Raw genomic sequence first — 16503 nt, 5'->3', positions numbered from 1 at the left:
AATTATTATTTCAGTGAAAATATGTATATGGTGTTGAGATTTCTAAGTAATTGCAGTAGTGAGTGGATTGGACACCACAGAATTCGAATATAGAAAAGTTATTTTGAAAAGTCCTAGTAATTTCATAAGATTTTTTTTTTCCTGATTTGTTCCTTTTCCTTTAAGTTGTACAAGGAATGATAACATACTACTGATTTCACATGGCTTTGTTTCCTTGAGGGATTTAAGGTTAAACATTTATTATAAGAAAGTAAGCCTTTACTTTTCCTGTGAGCATTGTTATGCATTTAGAATTGAAAAAAAAATTGTGAAGTAGGTGGTATGATCTCTAGTCTGGGAGCAGGCAGTCATTGCTGTAACTCCTCAAGGTCTTTCTGATGATTTAGTGGAGGTGCTTAGATCATATCTTTGCTAGTTTTGCATTAGATTGATTAATGCTAAGGCTTACAATGAAATGAGGGAGAAGAGTGAGCCTTAAAAGCTCTTATATAGCTATTTGCTATCTTGTAACACTATTCCTGTTTCGCTTGTTGAAACTCATTCATAACAAGTTGGAAATAGAGCTTCAAACCAGTTTGAACCGGTTCAGTCATTGCTGGCACAGTGAAATTGGAACCGACTTGGATTTGTAAAATGTGAGTATACTGGAATGATAACCCGAACAGGAAAAATTGCAGGTCAAACTCCTAGAATGGGAGACTCAGATATAATGAGTGAGCCCTTTTAAGAGCCTGATGCATGAGATTGGATTGTTTCCCAAACTGTGGAGAGTGACACATATTCAAAGCAATGTGGTTGGCTGCCATCTTTGAGCCAGCCACTGTTGCTTCTGACCCTGCTTGTCAAGAGATTCGGTTGTACATGCTGCCCTTGTTTTTTAGGAGGGAGAATTAAGTTTCTAGGAGGCTGTCAACCTGTGATTTTTCTTATTCTGGTTATTGTTCTGGTCTGGTGCATCCACATTATGCAACTTGTGGTCCCTTCTGGTTTTGCTTCATTGGCCATAACTGAATTGGAAAGAATGAGTTCAAAGCCCTTGTTGGAATATTGGAGAAATCTAATATTATATTGAGGGATTTGGTTTCTTTTCAGTAAGAGTTGTTGGCAGTTGTGTGGTAGGGTATCTTTTGTGTCCTTGTGAAATCACTTACTGACCACTTTAATATCCTAGTACTTTACACAGTAAAAAGACGCTGATGACTTGGGTATATTCACTTTATACCTAAGGAATTATTGCCTGACTATCCAGTCACGTATTTAGGATTGCTAGCAATTTCTATTGGGTTGGTACAGAGTAATGTACGTTTAATATGTATTATATTTTATTTCTTGTATAAACAGGCTATTGAGGGAAAAAAATAACCAACCCAACTCACTACCACTGAGTCAGATCCAACTCATAGCGACCCCTCCTTGGGTTTCCCAGGCAGTATTGGATTCGACTCATAGTAACCCCTTCTTGGGTTTCTCAGGCGGTATCACTGTGGAAGTAGATTGCCCAACCTTCCTTCCGTGGAGTGGCTGGTGGGTTTGAACTGCCAGCCTTCTGGTTAGTGGTCAGATGCTTTAGGTACTATGCCACCAGACTCGACAGCAGTGAGAGTATTAAGAAATTGTTGTTGTTACATGTGCCGTCAAGTCGGACCCGACTCGTAGCGACCTCTCCTTGGGTTTCTAAGGCGGTATCACTGCAGCAATAGATTGCCCAACCTTCCTTCCGAGGAGTGACTGGTGGGTCTTCTGGTTAGCCAAGTGCCTTAGGCACTACGCTACCAGAGGTCCTATTAAGAAATAGACTATTAAATTTTATTGTAATTTTTAAAATTTTCCCTCCCCTCCCTTCCTGTCCCCAGTAACCAACAAAGTGAATTTCCTTCCCTGAGTAAACCTTTCCTTGACTTTTTACAATAATGGGTTCATACAATATTTGTCTTTCTGTGATTGACTTGACTTAACTCAGTGCAATGTCCTCCAAATTCATCCATGTTGTAAGATAATTCATGTATTATTCATTATTCTTTGATGTTGCATGGTATTCCATTACGTGAATGTACCATAGTTTGGTTATCCATTTGTCTATTGATAGGCATTTAGATTGTTGCCATCTCTTTGCTATAGTGGATTGTGGTGTGATGAACATGGGTGTGTATGTGTTTGTTTGTGTCCTGTCTCTTACCTCTTTAGGATATAGTCCTAGTAATGGAATTGCTGGATCAAATGGTATTTCTATTTTCAATTTTTTAAGGAAATGCCATGCTGTTTTCCATAATGGGTATACCATTTTGCAGTCCCACCAGCAGTGCATGAGAATTCCAATTTCTCCACAACCTCACCAGCTTTTGTTATTTTCTTATTTGAAATTTCTTATTTGTTTTTGTTTTTTTCTTGTTGAACTTTGCTATTAGTGCCGGGATGAGAAGGTATTTCATTATTGTTTTGAATTGCAACTCTCTAATGGCTAATGATCATGAGCATTTTCTCATATGTTTGTTGGCTGCCAGTATATCTTCTGTAGTGAATTGTCTTACCCATTTTTGAGTTGGGTTGTTTGTCTCTTTGGTGTTGAGGTGTTGACGTTTTCTATAAATTTTGGAGGTAAGTCTCCCTTGTAAATATATCATAGCCAAATATTTTTTCCTAATCTGTAGGTTATCTTTTTACCCTTTTGGAGAAGTCTTTTGATATGCATAAGAATTTAATTTTTAAAAGGTCCCAGTCATCTAGCTTTTCTTCCACTGCCTGTATATTTTGGGTTATGCTTGATAGTCTACTTATGCCAGAGATTAGGGCCCCTAGATTTGCCCCTATTTTATCTTTGATGAGCTTTATAGTTTTGGGTTTTACATTTAAGTCTTTGATCCATCTTGAATTCGTTTTTGTGTATGGGGTGAGGTATGGATCTTGTTTCATTTTCCTGCAAGTGGATATCCAATTTTGCGCGCATTATTCGTGAAAGAGGCCCACTCCCCCCCCATTTAGTGGGATTTGGTCCTTTGTCACAGATCAGCTGTCCATAGATAAAAACCAAACCAAACCAAACTCCCTGTCATTGAGTTAATTTGACTCGTAGCCACCCCTTCTTGGGTTTCCGAGGTAATATCTCCATGGAAGTAGAGTGCCCAGTCTTCCTTTCGAGGAGTGGCTGGGGGGTTTGCACCTCCAGCCTTCTGGTTAGCAGTTACATCCCTTTGGCACTACACCACCAGTGCTCCCTGTCCGTAGATAAATGGATCTCTTTCTGGGTTTTTGATTCTGGTCCATTGGTCTTTGTCTATTATTGTACCATTACCACGCTGTTTTTACTACTGTGGCTGTACAGTAGGTTTTGAGATCTGGCAGTGTGAGACCTCCAACTTTATTTTTCATCTTCAGCAGTGCTTTGCTTATCCGAGGTCTCTTTTTTGCTTTCCATATAAAATTAGTGATTGTTTTTTCCATGTCCTTAAAAAATGTTGATGGAATCTGGATCGTGATTGCATTGAATGTGTAGATTGCTTTGGGTAGTATTGACATTTTCACAATATTCAGTCTTCCTATCCACAAACAATACATGTTCTTCCATTTAAGTAGATCCCTTGTTGTTTCTTGTAGTAGTGTTGTACTTTGTATAGGTCTTTTGTGACCCTGGTAAAATTTATTCCTAAATGTTTTATGTTTTTGGCAGCTATTGTAAATGGTATTGTTTTCCTTATTTCCTTTTCAGAGGCCTCTTTGTTGATGTAGACGAATCCAACTGATTTTGTATGTTGACTTTGTATTCTGCAGCTTTACTGAACCTTTCTGTTAGTTCCAGTAAGTTTTTTGCTGAGTCTCTTGGGTTTTCTATGTATAGGATCATGTCATTTGCAAATAGAGATAGCTTTACTTCTTCTTTGCCAATTTGGATGCCTTTTATTTCTCTTTTTTGCCTTATTTCCCTGGCTAGGATTGCCAATACAATGTTAAATAGAAGTGATGATAGAGGGCATCCTTGTCTGGTTCCCCTTCACAAGGGGAATACTTTGAGTCTTTCTCTGTTAACAATAATGTTGGCTGTTGGCTTTGTGTATATGCCCTAGACTGTTACGTTTAATAATCTGCTAGTGTTGATGTTCTTCATATGCTTACTGTCCTATGATTTAAATACCAAAATTAAAAACTTAATTCTTATCTTCTATAGCCCTTTTTTAAAATCCTATTTTAAAAAAGATTTTTCCTATTTTGCAAAAGGTGTAATTCTGATTTGTTGTTATTGTTGTTATGTGCCGTCGAGTCGGCCCCGACTCATAGTGACCCCTCCTTGGGTTTCCGAGGCAGTATCACTACGGAAGTAGGATTGCCCAACCTTCCTTCCGAGGAGTGGCTGGTGGGTTTGAACCGCCAGCCTTCTGGTTAGCAGTCAAGTGCTTTAGCCACTATGCTACCAGAGCTCCTTCTGATTTAGTTGTGATTTTGGAAATCCCACCAGTATTTTGAGGCATTGTCTTGATTCCTATAATTCATTGGTATTTGTCCTTAGGATTTTATTAAAGACCCTAATGTTAATTTGATGCTATAATTAAAAATTAGAGTGCTATCTACAAAAAGTTTATTAAGGAGCAAAATTTTATTAAGGAGGAGAAGTTTAGGAATTTTGAAAGGTTTTAATTTCTTTTAGTACACATTAGACTATTTTTATATGAATAGTGCTGAGTGAGTAGAATTGCTTTTATATCTAGAAAACGTTAACAAAGCTGTTTATTAGTTTTTATGTAAATGCAGCTGAGCTCTCTCAATTATTTGTCATTGTGAGACTAATAAGTATTGTACTACCAAAATATAGCAATTCTTTATTAGGAAATCTGAGTATTAAGGATCATGTACACAAAAGAAATAAGAAACGTTTAGAAAAAATGTTTCATAACATTTCTTCATTTACTCATTTTAAATAAACTTCTTTATTACATACTTGGAGATTGTTTAGATTTTGCTTTCATAGATACAATTTGGAGTTTTATGACTTACAGAAGGAGCCTTGAAATGGAATAATACATCTGAAATTTTGCTTTTGTGTTCAGCTGAGGATGCCATCTGTTCATTTTGGGATAGATAGTGGTGGGGAAGGTGGGAAGTAAAAGCATTTTAAAAAATGTTAAGGCCTTAACCTAAAGTACTAAATGATTGACTTCTCTCCTTTACCAAGTAATAGAATGTATTTTATTTTAATGTTTAAATACACAAAGCATATAAATTAGTCCCATGCTAAACGGTAAGAAAAAAGGCTATAGATGGTCATATCTTGTTACCTAATTTTTATTCCTAATCAGTAGCATTAATGCTGTGCCATTTAATTCTATTGCTCTTTTTTGAAAGCCTAATTTGTATGTTGACACAAATGCAGAATAGATGAGAAAATCTGGCATGGTTGTGAATGTTTTGTTGTATAATATGTGCTTTTCTTAATTGTTCTTAACACTCAGCTAGGATAATTTGTTATAAATGTGTTCATGCCTTGCCCATAGCATATTGGGTAAAATTAACTCCCTACATTTTTATCATCATTACTGTTGTATATTTCCCATTGTTCATATTATTTAATTTTTAGCTCTGATCTCTAAAAATACAGCCCAGAAATTATCAAGCTTCTTTGGTGATTCATGGAGTGGAAGGATATTGAATGTGAAAGAGACTCCCATGAGTTTCTTGGTAGCAGAGTAACCTTGAGAAAGGCCACCCTGGAGATTAATGAGCTATGTTTTCATTCAAAATTCACTCAACAAACATTCATTGAGTCTCTACTTCATGCCAGGTATGATGTTAGGCACTGAGAATACAAAAGTAAGTAAGGTGGCCCTTGACTTCACATTACTGTTCAAGCAGAGGTTGGATAGCCACTTGTCAGAGATTTTGAATTAAAGAATTTAAACATTGGCTAGGAGACTGCACTAGGTTATCTTTAAGGAAGGTTTTCTTAGAACTTGTGAGTCTGTGACTTGCATAGTGAGCTAGTGCGAGAATACAGAATAAATAAAGGACAGAAACTAAAGAACAGGTGTTTAAAAGTAAATGAATGTGCTGGCTGTTACTTTATGGTGACACCTGAAATTTGGAGACAGAAACAGACACTGGGTTTGGATCAGGGAGCTCTGGTGGTGTCGTGGTTAAAGCATTTATCTGCTAACCAAAAGGTGGGTGGTTTGAACCCACCAGCCACTCACTCCACTGAAAGAAAGATGAGGCAGTCTGCTTCCATAAAGATTTAAAGCCTTAGAATCCCAGTGGGGGTTGCTATGAGTTGGAATTGACTCTATGACAGTGAGTTTGCTTTTTTTTTTTTGGTTTGGGGTTTGGATCAGGAATAGAAATAAAACATTTATAATGAGTTTTAACAAATAGAAAGATTTCTAGAAAAGACATTCTCATTTACATGAAGCCTCTCAGATTTCATTGATTTCTTAGATTTTGTTTATCCATGCTCAGTCATACCTCCTTTACTGTAGTGTTCTAGTACAGAATGCTAAGTGAGTTTTCTAAATAATGAAGGTAACTCTTTTAAGCACTTTTTTTTAAAAAAAAAAACAAAACAACTTTAACCTTTTTCATGAAATTCTAAAATATCCTAAATAGTTACCAATCTTTCTAAATGGCATACAGAATGTAACTTATGTTGATCTTAAACATCAGTTACTATGTTCTGTTGTGTTGAAAGCTGGAAGCAGTTGGAGTACTTAAATTATTTGTACTAAAACCCTCAGATTGTCTTGCCTTTTGAATCGGTGGGTTTTTTTTTTTTTTTTTTTTTTGCGTCTGTAATTCTCATCTCTTCTTAGATTGTCACCTCACATTTACCAGTATTTCTGGTGCCAGCAGCTGGTTCCTTTTATAATTTACTGTTAGAACTAAGCTGTAGGGAATCTATGTAAACAAGTGGTTTATTTTATAAATAGGTAGTGAACTTGCTCCAGATTCAGAACTATTTTAGAATACTTTATCAGGATTGTGAGGTTTGTGTATTAGCCTAGGGCCCTCACTGAATACCAAAAAATTATTTTCCTTGTAATTTCATAGTCTTGTTGGTCTTTCAAATTCTTTGCCTGATGATTCTTAACAAAAATGTACATCTTCCACCAGTACAAGTTAGTACACTTAAGGCTTGATTTTGCTTTGGTCATAATTGCTTATGATGTGGAGATCTGTTTTCTTTATTTAGTTCCTTTGTTCTGAACTAGAGTATTGGGGAAAAATCAACCAAAACAGTTTTCCTAATTTCTCTGTAGTTAGTGGCTGTCTCCCAGGTGTGTTGCATTATTGGGTGAGGTTGTCATTCCCAGCACACCCTGCCTGGTTGGTGAGCCTCTCAGAAGCAGTGTTCAGAAGAATTCCAGCTCTCCTTTTGTCTTAATACTTCCTTTAACTCATTCCTAGTCCTATTCTCCTTCATTCCACTGGGTTTGTCTGTTGACCTCCTGTCTTGCTCATCCTAACCATGCCTCCTTCCAGCTCTTCTCTTTTCCTTTTCCACTAGTGAATCTTGCTTCCCTTTTTTAGATGCTCTTTTCCCACAAGAGCAGGATAATTACTGTAATATGAAGGTATGTGAGGGGTAAAGGTTGAGAGAAGAGGGACATAGTAAGAAGCAAATCAAAATAAGAGAAAAAGTTAGTAACCTCAGATTATTATTTTTTCTTCATTTCAGAGCCTTAGTATTCTAATCTGTAAAATGGAGACAATGATACTGCTTTGGTCTTTTAGTACTGTTGTACCAGAAATACCACAAACATGACTTTAACAAACAGGGATTTACTCTCTTACAGCTTAGGAGGCTATAAGCCCAAGGTCAATGAGTAAAATTGCATAGTCCCAAGATTATCAAGCAGCATGGCAGGCTGGTAATGAAGAGACGGCTGCATGTAGGGTCCAAGTGTGCCAAAAAGCTCACAGACCTTTCTCAAAGCTGCTGCGTATCTACTGGAATCAGACCACATCCCTAAGGCAGCTACTTAGTTGCTCCAGTACATTCCACCATGGAGTTGATTGTTAGTCTCATCATGGGGAATAACTACATCCAGCTGCCCAGCCACTCAAAAACAGGCCCAGCCAAGTTTTCATATAACTACTACACATAATACTAACTTAATGGGGTGTTTGTTAGCAGTAAGCAGGGTATATAAAATTCTTAGCAGGTGGAGATGCTCATTAAGTTGACAGTTACCTTCCTCCTTTTTCCCCTTTATTTACAGGTACAATTCATCCTTCAGGGCTTTTGCTTTTTTTTTTAATGGGGAAATAGTTTACTGCTACATGTTAGCAAACAAAGTGGTTTTAAGTGTAGTTTGCGAAGTATTTACTGTTGTAGAAGGTTGTCTAGTTAATATGCTAACAAATACTGTAGAGGTAGCGTGTATATTAGCTAATTGTTGCAGCAAGAATAACAACTAGAACTTCTCAATGCTTACATTTGGAGAATAATATTCTTTGAAATGGATTTTTTGAATAGATTCTATAAATGTGAGATTTGATTAAATTATTTCTGTTACTCTGTAACAGGCATACTGAAACTTACTGTGGTGTCATAGTTCATGTAGCAGTCTCTGAGTTTCTTTTAAAGTAACTAGATGTAGTATTCTAAAGAAAGATTTCCTTATTAGAACATGACTTTCAAAGGATGCAACTATTCCTCTAGGTAATTTTTCCCCTCCAATTTTTTCTACAGACAGATGCATCATCTGGAATGGAATTGCAGTCATGGTATCCTGTTATAAAGCAGGAAGGTGACCATGTTTCTCAGGCCCATTCGTTTTTACACCCCAGGTGAGTGGGTATACATTCATCATTCATTCATTCATTCAACATTTACTATTCTGGGTCCTGGAATTCATTAAAATTGTTTTTTAAATAAGTGCATTGTATCTTAATAGAATTTTTGTTTGTTTCTGTTTATCTCTGTAGGGAAATTGTAGGAATATTGTTTACTCATTATGATTAGGAAAAATTTAAAGAAGAAAAATAAAATGTAAATTGTATTGAATATTTGAGATATCTTTTATTTGGTGTTTCTGTTTGTTTTTTTTTTCCCCCCCTTGAAATAAGTAATTTCCTTTCTGCTGGATTCTTGGTATTTTATGGTTTAATGACAAAAGTCATATGCTTGGAAAAGTTCAGATAATCCAGAAGTAAAAAATGAAAGTTCTCCTTAGTTTTCCTTCAAGAAATAAACCAACTCTTCAAGAGTTTGGTGTTTAACTTTGATATTTTAAGAAGAAATTATTTTAACATCCACCCAAATCACAAAAAAAAGAAAGAACTTTGATACTTAGAGGCTTTCAAGATAACCATGTTCCTCAAAATCAAGTTTTCATGCTTTTAATAAGAATACATCCTCGATTTTAAACTTTATATTTAGAGTCCTACATTTTTATCTGTTGCTATAAATATAAGGAACTCTGGTAGCACTGTGCTTAAAGCGTTGGGCTGCTAACCAATAGGTTGGTGGTTCAAATCCATCAGCTGCTCCTGGGAAAAAGATGTGCCAGTCTGCTTCCATGATCATTTACAGCCTTGGAAACCCTGTGAGGCAGTTGTACTCTGTCCTATAGAGTCACTGGGGCAGAATCAACTTGGATGGCAGTGTTTTTTGTTTGGGCTCTAAATATATATTTTCTCCTAGTGTGGTAATGAAGTCTGTCGTACTTACATTTGCCTAGTCATTACTGTACTGTGTTTGATTAAGTGTTTTGAGCAATATTAAACTTGTCAGTTTTCTTAGAAGAACAGTGAGTTTTCAACTCTAGGATTCATGTAATTGATAAAAAGGAACAATATAGGTATCCTGTACAAGGAAAATGAGATGTAAGAGATTATCTGGAGTTTAGGGGATGAGGTGTTGTATCAGTTAAATGGTTACATCTTCTGACTAAAGGCTGTACAGATTACAGTTAAAAATACGGTACTTTTAATTGCTACCTGAAATTTGTTTAGCCTTATTATCTGCTGAGCAATTTCATGTAAGCTTTGAGTGTAATTAGTTATCCCTCTGGTAGTATAGTGCCTAAGGCACTTGACTGCTAACCACAAGGCTGGCAGTTCAAACCCACCAGCCACTCCTTGGAAGGAAGGTTGGGCAGTCCTACTTCTGTAGTGATACTGCCTCGGAAACCCAAGGAGGGGTCGCTATGAGTCGGGGCCGACTCAACGGCACATAACAACAACAACTTATTTGATAAAACAGCAAAAGTATTTTAGAAAGATTGCTCTGTGGGGTTTGGTAGAAGAACTGCCCAGAAGCTGGCCAGTATTCATAGCATCTATCCTCTTTTTGAGCTATATGGGAAGGTCCCTTTGAGCTCCTCGTTGGGCTTGAGGTGATCTCAAGCCCTAGGATGCAGTGTGGGACTGAAACAGCGTCACTGTAGCAAAGAACAAGAATTCCTTGCTTTGGAGGAGTGTTGGGGCAAGAAAGTAGTGTCTCCCAAAGCAGCATACAGTCTGTTATCTTTCTGGCATAAACTTAACAGACTCGGCTGAGGAGCAGTTCTGTAGAGTGCTTCATGGTTTTAGTTCCCATGTGATTTTCAGGACAGGAGAAAAGACTGATTTTTTATTTTCTTTCCTAGTAAACATCTTTTTAGCGTACAGAAATTACTTGCAAAGTCACAAAATCTCTCGTAATTTTGCTCTTGTTGATGCCTATTTTGGTTACCTAGTGCCACTCTAACAGAAAAAAAGCACAAATGGGATGGCTTTAACAAACACGAGTTTATTCTCTTACAGTTTGGAGGCTTTAAGTTCGAGTTCAAAGTTCCAGGCTCTAGGGGCTGGATGAAAGCCCCTCAGCCTTGGGCTTCAGCTCTGCCTCCTGCTTCTGGCCCACTGAAGCTGGAGGCTTTTCTTCATTCAGGCAGCTGCTGGCTGCTGAAGCTCATAAACCCAAGGTCGACAAGTAGAAAGGCACAGTCCCAGTGTTACCAAACATGGCAAGCCACTCATTCAAGTCCAGAAAAAGTCTCAAGATCAGCAGGCTGCTGAGAGACTTGGTTACATGCAGGGTTCAAGCGTGCCAAAAGCTGGAGACTGTCCTCAGAGTTGCTTCTTATATACTGGAAGCAGACCACATCCCTAAAGCAGCTACTCAGCTGCTCCAGTGGATTCCACTAAGGAGTTGATTACAGATTTCACCATGAGGAATAACTATATCCACCTGCCCAGCCACTCAAAACCAGGCCCAGCTAAGTTGACACATAACCTTAACTACCATAATTCCTAAATGATTTTTTTCAAGTTGTTTTTTCTGTGACTCTTATTTTCTGAGTTATTTTGTCTCTTTCTGGTTAAAATTTTTTTTTCTTTTTTAAGTTTTAACTATAGAAATACACAGTCCATATTTTTATTTTTACTTAAATCAACTATGCATTGTGCATCTTACTTTGTTTTTCTTTGTTTTCAGCTACTACTTATACATGTGTGATAAAGTGGTTGCCCCAAATGTGTCTCTTACTTCTGCTGCATCCCAGTGTAAAGAGGTCACAAAGGCAGAGGCATGTAAGTCCATACCAAGACAGTCAGAAAAGCCTCACAGTAGTAGCAAACATCAAAAACTGATGTCTTATCCAGATGTCTCGCTGGAAGAACAGGAGAAACTGGACTTAAAAACAAGTAGAGAATTATGTAGCCGTTTTGGTGAGTATTTACAAATTATCTTCTTTTAAAAATAAAAGACTAAAATATCTAATAAACATATTCTGCATTAACAGAATAATAGAAGCTTTAACTTTAAAAAAAGAAACTTACCTTTTCACTCTAGTTCATAACTTTGAACCTCAGCTTCTGTCCTCTTAGAATGGTGATAGCTGTAGAGGCTAATGAGATAGATAATACATTGTTTTCACACTGCAAACACATTTTGTCTGATTTATTTTCTCTTCCTGAATTTGTGATCAGATTCTTTAGTAGGTCCTTATTTTTTTCCTAATTTACTATAAAGTGAGAAACTATTTAATTAGTCATGCTAAGAAGTATTCATAAGTAAGAGTAGTTAGGTATAGGACTCAAGGAGGCTTAGTTATGAAATAAAACAATTATTCTTAGATATAGGGGCCTAGCAGATAAATGCAAAATGCTGGCTAGAATCTATAAAAGAGTTGCCTACTTACAATTCCTTTTAAAATACTGTGGACCAAGCAAGACTTTACCACCTGTTTTACCTGCATATAGCAGCAGAATTTGGCTTACAGCTTAGGCAGTGTGACAGTTATTTCACCTGCTTCAGAGCAGTTGAAGAGGTGTCTGATAATTTGTTTCCATAAAGAATTGAGATTCTTAGGGATTTTTGTACTTCAGTTTTGAAATTTTAAAGACTCAGTATATTTTGATATAAATATGATAATTTATAATGTACCACTGTCGTTGTACTCTGTATTTTATTTCTTAATTTATTCTAATTAAGAGATTTAATTCACATACCATAAAATTCACCCTTTTAAAGTGAACAATTCTGCGATTTTTTAGCATATTCACAACTAATTCCAGAACATTTTTATTACCCCAAAAGGAAACTCTAACCCATTAGAGGACATTCACCTTCCCTAACTTAATAGCCATTAGTCTATGTTCTGTGTTAGTCTTCTTTCCTGTTTATAACTCAATAGTATTTCATGATATGGATGTATGTATTCCATTTTGTTTATTCATTAGTTGATGAACATTTGAGTTGTTACTGTATTTTGGCTATTATGACTAATGCTGCTATGCTACTATGAACATTCATGTACAAGTTTTAATGTCAACACGTTTTCAGTTCTCTTGGGTATATACTTAGAGTTACTGGGTCATATAGTAACTTTCTGAAGAATTGCCAAACTGTTTTGAAAGTGATTGCACCATTTTACATTCCCACCAGCAGTGTTTGAGAGTTCTAATCTCTCCACATTCTCGTCAACACTTATCGTTGTCTGCCTTACTGGTTATAGCCATTCTAAACTCACTGCTGCTGAGTTGGGTCCGACTCTTAGCGACCCTTCCTTGGGTTTCCGAGGAGTTATCATTACAGTAGTAGATTGCCCAGTCTTCCTTCTGAGGAGTGGCTTGTGGGTTTGAACCACCAGCCTTCTGGTTAGCAGTCAGATACGTTAGGCACTATGCCACCAGAGCTCCCATAGCTATCTGATTGTTGTTGTTAATGTGCCATCGAGTCAGCCCCAACTCATAGCGACCCCTCCTTGAGTTGCCAAGGCAGTATCACTACGGAAGTAGATTGCCCAACCTTAAATGCTCTCTCATTGTGGTTTTGAGCTATAATTCCCAATGGCTAATGATGTTTATAATCTTTTCATGTGCTTATTGGCCATCTGTGTATCTTCTTTGGAGAAATACCTGTTCATATCCTTTGCCCATTTTAAAATTGGTTCATTTGTTTCTTTATTGTTGACTTGTAAGGGTTCTTTATATATTCTGGATACTACACCTTTATCAGATATACAACTTGCCACTTTGTGGGCTGTCTTTTCACTTTATTGAAATGAGTCCTTGGCAGCACAGAGTTTTCCATTTTGATGAGGTCCAATTTATCTACGTTTTCTTTTGTTGCTTGCTTTCGGTGTCATCTAAAAAACAATTGCCTAATCTAAGTTGTGAAGATTGACATTTATGAATTTATCACTTCCATTTAGATCTTTGATCCATTTTAATTTTTATAGATGGTGTGAAGTAAGGGTCCAGCCTCATTCTTTAGCATGTGGTGGATACAGTTGTCACAGTACCATTTGTTGAAAAAATTATTTTTTCCCTGTGGAATTGTCTTGGCTCTCTTGTTGAAAATCAGTTGTCCTTAAAAACATGAGTTTATTTATGGACTCTCAATTCCATTCCATTATTTCTATATGAATCCTTATGCCAGTACTGTACAGTCTTGATTTTTGTAGCTTCGTGTAGTAAGTTTTGAAATTGGGAAGTATGAGTCTTCCAACTTAGTTCTTTTTCAAGATTGTAGTTGGCTATTTTGGATCCCTTGCATTTCCATATAAATTTTAGAAACAACTTGACAATTTCTGCCAGAAAGCCAGCTGGGCTTTAAAAGAGATTGTGCTAAATAAGTAGATCAATTAGGTAGTATTGTTATCTTAACAATATTAAGTCTTCTAATCCACGAACATGGCATCTTTCCATTTATCTAATTCATTTTTAATTTCTTCAGTGATATTTTATAGTTTTCAGTGTATAAATTTTGCACTTCTTTTATCAAATTTATCCCTAAGTCTTTTGTTTGTTTTGATGCTGTTGTAAATAGAATTTTTAAAAATTTCATTTATGAGTTATTTTAGTGATATTCATACTTTGTTACTTGAATTTTGCCTTTCAAAGATCCGTCAATCTCAAATAATTCTACAAGTAAAAAGAAATCCGAGTCTGCTACTAGCAACTTAGTCAGAGACACAGGCAAGGCGGATATTGATCACGATGCTGCAGTTTCATCTCCACTTCTTGTCAAAGATGTCATTTGTGAAGATGATAAGGGGAAAATCATGGAAGAAGTAATGAGAACTTATATAAAGCAACAGGAGAAACTGAACTCTATTTTGCAGAAGAAACAACAACTTCAGATGGTAAAATTGTTATCTAAATGATAGTTCATTATGAAAAGACACTGTTACATATTTTTAGTAAGAAAAATGAAGATGAGATGCTGCAGATGTACTTAAAATTGTTCAGAATTTTGCACTGGTCAACAATCTCAATATACTTTTACTTTATCAGAGTGAATAGTTTTTCAAGATAATAAAATCCAATATTGTATTATAAATGAGTTTCACATCAAATACTGATACGATGCCTGAATTTTAGGTATTTCTAGGTTTTCTTTCTTCCTGAACTGAAATTTTTGACATGATGCAAATAAAGTGAAAATTGTATTGTGCTTTACGTTACAGGAAGTGGAAATGTTGAGTAGTTCAAAAGCTATGAAGGAACTCACTGAAGAACAACAGAATTTACAGAAAGAGCTTGAATCTTTGCAGAATGAACATGCTCAAAGAATGGAAGAATTTTATGTTGAACAGAAAGACTTAGAGAAAAAATTAGAGCAGGTAATGAAGCAAAAATGTGCCTGTGACTCAAATTTAGAAAAAGATAAAGAGGCTGAATATGCAGCACAGGTAAGAATAACTCGGTTTATCTAATGTTGCCCTTGCAGGATGGAAATGGAAGCTATCATTTTCTCTATTAAAGGAATTACTCATGGACAACTTCATTAGGCTAGATTAAAAAATAGATGATTCTGTTAAACACAACCTTTATTATATTGTCCAAGATTATTTTTTTATCTTTATTATTTTAAACTTAAAATATTTATTATTTTAAATTTGATTGGGTTTCTGTAATTTCATGGCTAGATTGCTGATCTCTAGCTCTTTGAATAACAGATGGTATACATCCACTATTTACTTACTGACATGGTTAGGTTCTAAAGACCAGATTGTTATATAAAAATTGATATTATACAAAAATAGAGGAAGACCACATCAGATCACAAAAGAGAAGATAACTACATCCTTACATAACTGCCAAATTATATCATTAAGAGACTTCCAAACCACTGAGAATCATGACCCAGGCAAGTTGACACATAACCTTAACCATCACAGTCAGCATTACTCTTGTCTAGCACTTCAGTGTTCTAGCATCTCAGAGTTCATTACTACCAAATGTACGTCATTAAAATAGTCCTGTAGTAGATTTTTTGCTGTTGTCATAAATGCAAAATGTCAGGTAATGAGATAGTAAGTGAGGAGTAGGTGTCTGTATATTACTTTAATCTAGTGTATGGGCTTTTAAATCAATAAATTAACAACATACACCCTTGCCCACTGTGTCCACAAGCCCTGGGGCAAAAATGAATGCATAACTCCTTTCTTCTGCTAATTGTAGCACAGACTTAGAGGAGATGAGCAAGTAACTTACGTGAGCAGGCATATGTGATTAGAGTGACATGTGGGAAATAGTGAAAGTGCTGTAGATGGTCAGTTCTCTTGACTCTTTTCTTTTCCCTCATTTTAATGTCATGTCAAAATCAAAAGTACGAGATACTCAAGAGATTGTATTATGCATGAAATAGCTTATTTTGTGAAAAATAATTTGAAAATAGATCTTTGTCATTATGAGGATTAAATGGAGAAACAAGACTGAATGAAAACTGACATAGCCTTTTAAATCACACAGCTGGCAGAACTGAGACAAAGATTGGACCATGCCGAGGCTGATAGGCAAGAACTCCAAGATGAACTCAGACAGGAACGGGAGGCAAGGCAGAAGTTAGAGATGATGATAAAAGAGCTAAAGCTGCAAATTTTGAAATCATCAAAGACTGCTAAAGAATAGAAAACTTAAAAGAGATTCACCTCTGTACCCCTGACAGGGTTTTTTGTTTGTTTTGGTAATAGAATTGTGAACAACTTACATGTATGAAGATGACAAGGCATTCTATCCATTTGTAGATCAGAGAAAGTGAAAAATTATATATTAGTATATAAATTTTTACATTTTCCAAATGAAAAT

At 36.1% G+C, this 16503-nt stretch overlaps 1 protein-coding gene across 1 annotated transcript in view; it reads left to right on the top strand.

Moving 5' to 3' along the window:
* The window catches only part of SKIL (SKI like proto-oncogene), a 27387-nt gene extending 11061 nt beyond the window's left edge, over positions 1–16326 (top strand). The window contains exons 2-6 of the mRNA XM_007946625.1: positions 8672–8769; positions 11402–11634; positions 14314–14555; positions 14880–15104; positions 16168–16326. Coding sequence (XP_007944816.1) covers positions 8672–8769; positions 11402–11634; positions 14314–14555; positions 14880–15104; positions 16168–16326 — 957 coding nt within the window. The remainder of the gene's footprint in view (positions 1–8671; positions 8770–11401; positions 11635–14313; positions 14556–14879; positions 15105–16167) is intronic.
* Positions 16327–16503: the final 177 nt, after the last annotated feature.

The sequence above is a fragment of the Orycteropus afer genome, unplaced genomic scaffold (genome assembly GCF_000298275.1).
Source record: "Orycteropus afer afer isolate SDZICR_OR568_19922 unplaced genomic scaffold, OryAfe1.0 scaffold00168, whole genome shotgun sequence".
Taxonomy (NCBI): domain Eukaryota; kingdom Metazoa; phylum Chordata; class Mammalia; order Tubulidentata; family Orycteropodidae; genus Orycteropus; species Orycteropus afer.
This window is presented reverse-complemented; position numbering and strand designations above follow the sequence as displayed.